We start from the raw sequence: 11,240 nt of genomic DNA on the forward strand, positions 1-11,240 counted from the left end.
GGTTTGATTGAATTATCGCACCCAGATAACTCCATACCAGTGAACCGGTTTGTAACTCCGCTTCATATCGTACCTGAATGGTACTTTTTAGCATATTATGCGGTGTTAAAAGTAATCCCATCCAAAACCGGTGGTTTTTAGTATTTATGTTATCAACATGTCAATGAAATATCAACAACGATGAAACTTATTTGGTTAACATAACAACATAGAAGGTAAAGCTGGATTACGTTCAAACTTTACACTGGATACGTTTCAATGTTAACTTACTAAATACCATGGGAGCGAAGAGAATCTAATATGTAACTCCCGTTCATGGAAATCAAAAGAGCTTTCACTGATTGTATTTATGAAACGTGATTAGTTCACCTAGCCAACACGATCCGGTTGTTTGGGAATAATATCCCTATTTAAGGGATTGATATGTGCTACAATAACACAGTCGGTACGAAGTCGAAACAAGGTAGTTGATGGTGAACCAGTGGCTGAACAAACCTTTTTATTGATTATGCTGACTTTAGTCCCGAGAAACTACAGTTCTGCTTAAACTGAGGAGTCAAGTAGGTACAAACCGTACAAGGATTAATTATGTCCATCTGTGCATCTAAGTTGAGACTATCGGTTATATATTTTAGACGCTAACTTCCCGGCTAAACTTTGACTTATTAAACCAGCCTGGGATCATAAAAGTACTATGTATGGTAAGATTGAGCGTGAACATTGGATGTCACCATGGTTATAGTTACGGTACATATATAAAATCTACAGTACGATTTGAGATTTGTTACGTGACGAGCGGTGTGTTTAAGACTAGTTTACATGCGCTCATTTTAATATGTAGTTATTTAACGAAGTTCTATGTGCTAGCATGGTTTCGAGAACACACCAAATTTCCATGAGTCTATTCCGGGCACACCTCGTCTTTTATCGGTGTGCTCTCAATCTAAATTCATCTTATAACTTTGGTTTCTTAGTTGCAATTACCTTTGTACTCCAAATAATTACAGGTATCACTTTAGCGTTCCGATATACTTCTGAAGCATCTTGTGCATTTGCTAGTGTTCAACATCTAGTTAGAGAGGTAGCAGCAGGATGGGAATTTAGGATGTTGCATGCAACAACTGCTTCTTTCGTCTTCTTGTGTATCTTAATACACATGTCTCGAGGTATGTATAACTCCAGCTATAGTTATTTAACTACTGCTTGGATGTCTGGTTTAGTTTTATATCTACTTACTATAGCCACTGCTTTCCTCGGTTATGTACTACCATGGGGACAGATGAGTTTCTGGGGTGCTACAGTCATTACTAATCTCCTTTCTCCAATACCATATTTAGTACCTTGGTTACTCGGTGGATACTATGTATCTGATGTAACATTAAAACGATTCTTTGTATTGCACTTTATATTACCTTTTGTAGGTTGCATTCTAATTGTATTACACATCTTCTATTTACATTTAAATGGTTCTAGTAACCCTGCAGGTATTGATTCCGCACTTAAAGTAGCCTTCTATCCTCATATGTTAATGACCGATGCTAAATGTCTATCCTATCTAATTGGTTTAATTTTCTTACAAACGGCTTTTGGTTTGATTGAATTATCGCACCCAGATAACTCCATACCAGTGAACCGGTTTGTAACTCCGCTTCATATCGTACCTGAATGGTACTTTTTAGCATATTATGCGGTGTTAAAAGTAATCCCATCCAAAACCGGTGGTTTGTTAGTATTTATGTTATCAACATGTCAATGAAATATCAACAACGATGAAACTTATTTGGTTAACATAACAACATAGAAGGTAAAGCTGGATTACGTTCAAACTTTACACTGGATACGTTTCAATGTTAACTTACTAAATACCATGGGAGCGAAGAGAATCTAATATGTAACTCCGTTCATGGAAATCAAAAGAGCTTTCACGCTATCTCTAGTGCCTGTCGAGTCGCTCAAGGAAGATTTGATCCTGTATATGATTTAAGGGATGTAAAGGTGCTCAGGGTCTAACCGTCGGGCCATCTGGATCCTCATATTCAAAGATAATTCTATTTAAGAAAGTTTTAGATAAACGACATGTGAAGAGTCGGACCAACTTTCACGCACGACGATAATTACCCGACAAGGATTTACCTACCTTTGGACCGTCATAATACAGCCGCCGTTTACATTTTACTGCACCGGGCAGGGATTATATACTATACCTCTACAGTGGTATTAGCAGTATCTAGTGTTGATGTACAACAGACGCTCTCCTTGTTCCACTACCTAACCATAATCTATTGTTCCAGATATTAAGGAATGTACGCTTCATATAACTACACAACGTTATGCCAAGAAGGATACCAGATTACCCTGATTATCTTTGTTATATTAATACATGGTGTTCAATTGGTTCTATATCCACAATAGTTATCATCTTAACTATGCTCTGCTAATGCACTTAACATGATGGTCATGAAAAGCACAAGAGAACTTGGATCCGGTAAACAAAGACCTTCAAGATCTAAACCAGTAGTCCAACTCGTAGTATATACTCCCAGAAAAAGGTAGTTTATATCAACCTAGGAATCCCATTTTAGTAAGTGTAACATGGAGTCTAGCTTCAGTTGTTATCTGATTGGTATTGCATGCCTGGTGACTTAGAATATGATTCTTATTAATGGGAGCACAGTTCCCTGGGTATCCAATCAGTGCTCTGCCTTGGGCATTGAAACTAACCCACAGTTCAACCCTGTATTATAAATCCAGTAGACTCATGTCCTTGTCGTTTATATAATCTATTAATGCTTGTCAAGTTCCTTGTAGTTGATGTACAACAGATAGTTCCAGATATTAAGGAATGTACGCTTCATATAACTACACAACGAAGAAGGATTTACCCTGATTATCTTTGTTATATTAATACATGGTGTTCAATTGGTTCTATATCCACAATAGTTATCATCTTAACTATGCTCTGCTAATGCACTTAACATGATGGTCATGAAAAGCACAAGAGAACTTGGATCCGGTAAACAAAGACCTTCAAGATCTAACCAGTAGTCCAACTCGTAGTATATACTCCCCAGAAAAAGCTGATAAATAATCCTGTCTCAGAGATGATACTCAAGTACGATGCTACTGATTAGACTAGCATCTGAGTAGTAGTTTTCTCTCGCTGTTAAGATGAGTGAGAACAAGAATCCATATATTACGCCTAGAACATAACCGATGTGGAATAATCTTAATGTAGTAGGATATTGAAATCCAACACTTTTAGCTGTCTTAAGCAGTCCAGTGGGGTGGTGGTGTACTGCAATCATAAAGAACTTGGTTGTCTGTATCTCATAACCGGAGTCATCTTCAGTATTCTAGGAACTATAATGTCTTTGTTTATTCGATTTGAGTTATACAGTTCTGGATCGCGATCATTTGTACAGAGACGATAGCTACTTATAATGTGATAATAACGATACATGGCCTAGCTATGATCTTTATGTTCTTAATGCCTGCTTTGTACGGAGGATATGGTAACTTCTTTGTACCAATATATATTGGTGGTTCGGAAGTCGTTTTCCCAAGAACTAACGCGATCTCCTATTTTCTAGTACCATTAGTGAACTCTTTTGGTCTGATCCTAAGTACGCAGTGAGCTAACTAGATACAAGGAACTTGACAAGCATTAATAGATTTATATAAACGACAAGGACATGAGTCTACTGGATTTTATAATACAGGGTTGAACTGTGTAAAGATCATTGTGTTATGGTTCTATCACAAACCATTGAGATTACGAAGTTATGGTTTTGGGCTCGTGAGTGTCTCTCAATAACTAGCTGAGTGCTTGTACGATAATTATATCAATGCAGTACCAATTAAGGCGTGTAGCATCTCCTATGCTCCTTAACATCACAGCTATGTCGAATTATCGCACCCAGATAACTCCATACCAGTGAACCGGTTTGTAACTCCGCTTCATATCGTACCTGAATGGTACTTTTTAGCATATTATGCGTGTTAAAAGTAATCCCATCCAAAACCGGTGGTTTGTTAGTATTTATGTCCTCTCTCATTAACTTAGCTCTTTTATCTGAAATTCGAGCTTTGAATACTCGAATGTTGATACGACAACATTTATGACTCGAAATGTAGTCAGTGGATGGGTAATTATTTGGGTATACAGTATGATCTTCTTGATTATTATTGGTAGTGCTATTCCACAAGCGACTTATATCTTATATGGTAGATTAGCTACTATCGTATATCTTACTACCGGATTGGTTCTATGCTTATACTAAATCAATAGTTATAATGACTACAGCTTCCAAGCAAACATGATTACCGTGATATTGAAATCCAACACTTTTAGCTGTCTTAAGCAGTCCAGTGGGGTGGTGGTGTACTGCAATCATAAAGAACTTGGTTGTCTGTATCTCATAACCGGAGTCATCTTCAGTATTCTAGGAACTATAATGTCTTTGTTTATTCGATTTGAGTGAACACATAAGATCATCGAATTTAAACGGTATGCTCCTGAAAGTAACGTACAAGCTGTAAACAAAGGACTCCTTAACTTAAACTGAGGAGTCAAGTAGGTACAAACCGTACAAGGATTAATTATGTCCATCTGTGCATCTAAGTTGAGACTATCGGTTATATATTTTAGACGCTAACTTCCCGGCTAAACTTTGACTTATTAAACCAGCCTGGGATCATAAAAGTACTATGTATGGTAAGATTGAGCGTGAACATTGGATGTCACCATGGTTATAGTTACGGTACATATATAAAAATCTACAGTACGATTTGAGATTTGTTACGTGACGAGCGGTGTGTTTAAGACTAGTTTACATGCGCTCATTTTAATATGTAGTTATTTAACGAAGTTCTATTGTGCTAGCATGGTTTCGAGAACACACCAAATTTCCATGAGTCTATTCCGGGCACACCTCGTCTTTATCGGTGTGCTCTCAATCTAAATTCATCTTATAACTTTGGTTTCTTAGTTGCAATTACCTTTGTACTCCAAATAATTACAGGTATCACTTTAGCGTTCCGATATACTTCTGAAGCATCTTGTGCATTTGCTAGTGTTCAACATCTAGTTAGAGAGGTAGCAGCAGGATGGGAATTTAGGATGTTGCATGCAACAACTGCTTCTTTCGTCTTCTTGTGTATCTTAATACACATGTCTCGAGGTATGTATAACTCCAGCTATAGTTATTTAACTACTGCTTGGATGTCTGGTTTAGTTTTTATATCTACTTACTATAGCCACTGCTTTCCTCGGTTATGTACTACCATGGGGACAGATGAGTTTCTGGGGTGCTACAGTCATTACTAATCTCCTTTCTCCAATACCATATTTAGTACCTTGGTTACTCGGTGGATACTATGTATCTGATGTAACATTAAAACGATTCTTTGTATTGCACTTTATATTACCTTTTGTAGGTTGCATTCTAATTGTATTACACATCTTCTATTTACATTTAAATGGTTCTAGTAACCCTGCAGGTATTGATTCCGCACTTAAAGTAGCCTTCTATCCTCATATGTTAATGACCGATGCTAAATGTCTATCCTATCTAATTGGTTTAATTTTCTTACAAACGCTTTTTGGTTTGATTGAATTATCGCACCCAGATAAACTCCATACCAGTGAACCGGTTTGTAACTCCGCTTCATATCGTACCTGAATGGTACTTTTTAGCATATTATGCGGTGTTAAAAGTAATCCCATCCAAAACCGTGTTTGTTAGTATTTATGTCCTCTCTCATTAACTTAGCTCTTTTATCTGAAATTCGAGCTTTGAATACTCGAATGTTGATACGACAACATTTTATGACTCGAAATGTAGTCAGTGGATGGGTAATTATTTGGGTATACAGTATGATCTTCTTGATTATTATTGGTAGTGCTATTCCACAAGCGACTTATATCTTATATGGTAGATTAGCTACTATCGTATATCTTACTACCGGATTGTTCTATGCTTATACTAAATCAATAGTTATAATGACTACAGCTTCCAAGCAAACATGATTACCGTGATATTGAAATCCAACACTTTTAGCTGTCTTAAGCAGTCCAGTGGGGTGGTGGTGTACTGCAATCATAAAGAACTTGGTTGTCTGTATCTCATAACCGGAGTCATCTTCAGTATTCTAGGAACTATAATGTCTTTGTTTATTCGATTTGAGTTATACAGTTCTGGATCGCGGATCATTTGTACAGAGACGATAGCTACTTATAATGTGATAATAACGATACATGGCCTAGCTATGATCTTTATGTTCTTAATGCCTGCTTTGTACGGAGGATATGGTAACTTCTTTGTACCAATATATATTGGTGGTTCGGAAGTCGTTTTCCCAAGAACTAACGCGATCTCCTATTTTCTAGTACCATTAGGTTCTGTGTTGTTAACTCAAAGTATTTGTTCCGAGTTTGGTAGTGGTCTTGGTTGGACAATGTATCCTCCACTAAGTACTAGCTTGATGGTGTTAAATCCAGAGGCAACTGATTGGATTATCGAGGTCTTGCAGTACTAGGAATTAGTAGTATTTTAAGTTCTATTAACTTCCTTGGTACTTGCGTCTTCATGGGTTCTAATGCTGGTGCTAAGAACTATATTCTATATATCTGGGCTATCATATTTACTGCCCTTATGTTAGTCTTCACTCTACCTATTCTTACTGGTGGATTAGTTATGATCCTTCTTGATCTACACGTAAACACTGAATTTTATGATTCTATGTATTCTGGTGATAGTGTACTTTATCAACATCTATTCTGGTTCTTCGGACATCCAGAGGTATACATTCTAATTTTACCTGCTTTTGGTGTAGTCTCGCAGACATTATCTATGTATGCTGCTAGATCTGTCTTCGGTGGACAATCTATGATCTTAGCTATGGGTTGTATTTCTATTCTAGGTTCCTTAGTATGGGCACATCATATGATGACAGTCGGTCTAGAGGTAGATACCAGAGCTTATTTCTCTGCTATGACTATTATGATTGCAATTCCTACCGGTACTAAGATTTTCAACTGGTTAGGTACCTATATGGCTAGCCATACAACTACAAGAACTGTAGATCTATGGGCTGCTCTTAGTTTTATCCTATTGTTTACTCTAGGTGGTACTACAGGTGTAGTTATGGGTAACGCTGGTATGGATATTGCCCTACATGATACATACTATATTGTAGCTCATTTCCATTTCGTATTATCTCTTGGTGCAGTACTAGCTACTATATGTGGCTTTATCTTCTATAGCAGAGATATGTTCGGAGATACTGTAAAATCTATTCCATGTAAATACCGGTGCTTCTCCATATTTAAGCATCTGGTTTGTAGTCTTCTTAGGTAGTATCTTATTAATTTTCATCCCTATGCATATACTTGGTTTCAACGTTATGCCAAGAAGGATACCAGATTACCCTGATTATCTTTGTTATATTAATACATGGTGTTCAATTGGTTCTATATCCACAATAGTTATCATCTTAACTATGCTCTGCATTAAGTATAGTGGTATCCAGCGTATATTTGAAAAACCAACATTTGTATACAAGCTGTACGAATATCATGACATTCACTTTGGTAGTCGCCTTCTTAATGTTAGTCTGTACGGAATACTTAGGACTATCTCTTTATATTAATGATAATGCATTTGGTAATGGACTTTTCATCTTAACTGGTATACATTTTAGCCATGTTATTGTTGGAGCTATCCTTGTATTCTTCACTCAAAGTATCTATAGTTCTTTAGTTACTTACATGCCTACAAGCTCTATAATGCTAAGCAAATCTAAAGGTATGTTATGCAAGATCTTTACAGAAACCATTCACTATTTTATATCTACACTTTGTAGAAACCATGTGATATTAATCCACATTACATTCTATCTCTAAATCATATAACGGTCGTAAGGTACGCCGGGGATAACAGGTCAGATAATATTGGGAGTTCTAATCCTCGGATTGTATCAGCACCTCCATGTCGGCTCATTACTCCCTTGTTATTGAACAAGATTCAGTTAGGAACGCTAGTTCACCGTCAGATGTAATAACGTGAGCTGGGTTAAGAACGTCTGGAGACAGTTTGTTCCCTATCTACCATATTATCTAATTGGTTTAATTTTCTTACAAACGGCTTTTGGTTTGATTGAATTATCGCACCCAGATAACTCCATACCAGTGAACCGGTTTTGTAACTCCGCTTCATATCGTACCTGAATGGTACTTTTTAGCATATTATGCGGTGTTAAAAGTAATCCCATCCAAAACCGGTGGTTTGTTAGTATTTATGTCCTCTCTCATTAACTTAGCTCTTTTATCTGAAAATTCGAGCTTTGAATACTCGAATGTTGATACGACAACATTTTATGACTCGAATGTAGTCAGTGGATGGGTAATTATTTGGGTATACAGTATGATCTTCTTGATTATTATTGGTAGTGCTATTCCACAAGCGACTTATATCTTATATGGTAAGATTAGCTACTATCGTATATCTTACTACCGGATTGGTTCTATGCTTATACTAAATCAATAGTTATAATGACTACAGCTTCCAAGCAAACATGATTACCGTGATATTGAAATCCAACACTTTTAGCTGTCTTAAGCAGTCCAGTGGGGTGGTGGTGTACTGCAATCATAAAGAACTTGGTTGTCTGTATCTCATAACCGGAGTCATCTTCAGTATTCTAGGAACTATAATGTCTTTGTTTATTCGATTTGAGTGAACACATAAGATCATCGAATTTAACGGTATGCTCCTGAAAGTAACGGTACAAAGCTGTAAACAAAGGACTCCTTAACTTAAACTGAGGAGTCAAGTAGGTACAAACCGTACAAGGATTAATTATGTCCATCTGTGCATCTAAGTTGAGACTATCGGTTATATATTTTAGACGCTAACTTCCCGGCTAAACTTTGACTTATTAAACCAGCCTGGGATCATAAAAGTACTATGTATGGTAAGATTGAGCGTGGACTATCGAATGAAACAATGTGCTCCAACGCTAGTCTAAGTCTCTAACATACTTTTACCTACAACTGTACGGAACGTAACAAACCTCCAGGCAAAGAACTTGGTATTCTGTTCTAATTCCCCGTGGTAAACACAGTCAACGAATGGCGGAAGGAGCATTCATATGTTATGCAGTGTCTTAGGAGAGATACTCTAGATTTAGCATTCATCTACAGCTACGGTAACTGTTGTGTTTAAATAGCGGTTAACCTTTCCTTTTCCTTACGTACTCAGGGCATGCAATACCAATCAGATAACAACTGAAGCTAGACTCCATGTTACACTTACTAAAATGGGATTCCTAGGTTGATATAAACTACCTTTTTCTGGGGAGTATATACTACGAGTTGGACTACTGGTTTAGATCTTGAAGGTCTTTGTTTACCGGATCCAAGTTCTCTTGTGCTTTTCATGACCATCATGTTAAGTGCATTAGCAGAGCATAGTTAAGATGATAACTATTGTGGATATAGAACCAATTGAACACCATGTATTAATATAACAAAGATAATCAGGGTAATCTGGTATCCTTCTTGGCATAACGTTGTGTAGTTATATGAAGCGTACATTCCTTAATATCTGGAACAATAGATTATGGTTAGGTAGTGGAACAAGGAGAGCGTCTGTTGTACATCAACACTAGATACTGCTAATACCACTGTAGAGGTATAGTAATATAATCCCTGCCCGGTGCAGTAAAATGTAAACGGCGGCTGTATTATGACGGTCCAAAGGTAGGTAAATCCTTGTCGGGTAATTATCGTCGTGCGTGAAAGTTGGTCCGACTCTTCACATGTCGTTTATCTAAAACTTTCTTAAATAGAATTATCTTTGAATATGAGGATCCAGATGGCCCGACGGTTAGACCCTGAGCACCTTTACATCCTTAAATCATATACAGGATCAAATCTTCCTTGAGCGACTCGACAGGCACTAGAGATAGCGTGAAAGCTCTTTTGATTTCCATGAACGGAGTTACATATTAGATTCTCTTCGCTCCCATGGTATTTAGTAAGTTAACATTGAAACGTATCCAGTGTAAAGTTTGAACGTAATCCAGCTTTACCTTCTATGTTGTTATGTTAACCAAATAAGTTTTCATCGTTGTTGATATTTCATTGACATGTTGATAACATAAATACTAACAAACCACCGGTTTTGGATGGGATTACTTTTAACACCGCATAATATGCTAAAAAGTACCATTCAGGTACGATATGAACGGAGTTACAAACCGGTTCACTGGTATGGAGTTATCTGGGTGCGATAATTCAATCAAACCAAAAGCCGTTTGTAAGAAAATTAAACCAATTAGATAATATGGTAGATAGGGAACAAACTGTCTCCAGACGTTCTTAACCCAGCTCACGTATTACATCTGACGGTGAACTAGCGTTCCTAACTGAATCTTGTTCAATAACAAGGGAGTAATGAGCCGACATGGAGGTGCTGATACAATCCGAGGATTAGAACTCCCAATATTATCTGACCTGTTATCCCCGGCGTACCTTACGACCGTTATATGATTTAGAGATAGAATGTAATGTGGATTAATATCCACATGGTTTCTACAAAGTGTAGATATAAAATAGTGAATGGTTCTGTAAAGATCTTGCATAACATACCTTTAGATTTGCTTAGCATTATAGAGCTTGTAGGCATGTAAGTAACTAAAGAACTATAGATACTTTGAGTGAAGAATACAAGGATAGCTCCAACAATAACATGGCTAAAATTATACCAGTTAAGATGAAAAGTCCATTACCAAATGCATTATCATTAATAAAGAGATAGTCCTAAGTATTCCGTACAGACTAACATTAAGAAGCGACTACCAAAGTGAATGTCATGATATTCGTACAGCTTGTATACAAATGTTGGTTTTTCAAATATACGCTGGATACCACTATACTTAATGCAGAGCATAGTTAAGATGATAACTATTGTGGATATAGAACCAATTGAACACCATGTATTAATATAACAAAGATAATCAGGGTAATCTGGTATCCTTCTTGGCATAACGTTGTGTAGTTATATGAAGCGTACATTCCTTAATATCTGGAACAATAGATTATGGTTAGGTAGTGAACAAGGAGAGCGTCTGTTGTACATCAACACTAGATACAAGGAACTTGACAAGCATTAATAGATTTAATAAACGACAAGGACATGAGTCTACTGGATTTTTATAATACAGGGTTGAACTGTGTA

At 36.9% G+C, this 11,240-nt stretch overlaps 2 protein-coding genes across 2 annotated transcripts; both read left to right on the forward strand.

Moving 5' to 3' along the window:
* Positions 1-423: 423 nt before the first annotated feature.
* On the forward strand, positions 424-1,756 carry BESB_075740 (cytochrome b; the record flags this gene model as incomplete). The annotated part of the gene is made up of 2 exons (XM_029365935.1): positions 424-445; positions 1,008-1,756. The coding sequence occupies 2 exons, from the start codon at positions 424-426 to the stop codon at positions 1,754-1,756; spliced, it is 771 nt and encodes a 256-aa protein (XP_029214844.1).
* A 5,820-nt stretch (positions 1,757-7,576) lies between these two features.
* Positions 7,577-9,283, forward strand: BESB_075750 (uncharacterized protein; the record flags this gene model as incomplete). Its single annotated transcript, XM_029365936.1, has 2 exons — positions 7,577-7,805; positions 9,261-9,283. The coding sequence occupies 2 exons, from the start codon at positions 7,577-7,579 to the stop codon at positions 9,281-9,283; spliced, it is 252 nt and encodes an 83-aa protein (XP_029214845.1).
* Positions 9,284-11,240: the final 1,957 nt, after the last annotated feature.

The sequence above is a fragment of the Besnoitia besnoiti genome, assembly GCF_002563875.1.
Source record: "Besnoitia besnoiti strain Bb-Ger1 chromosome Unknown contig00072, whole genome shotgun sequence".
NCBI classification, from domain to species: domain Eukaryota; phylum Apicomplexa; class Conoidasida; order Eucoccidiorida; family Sarcocystidae; genus Besnoitia; species Besnoitia besnoiti.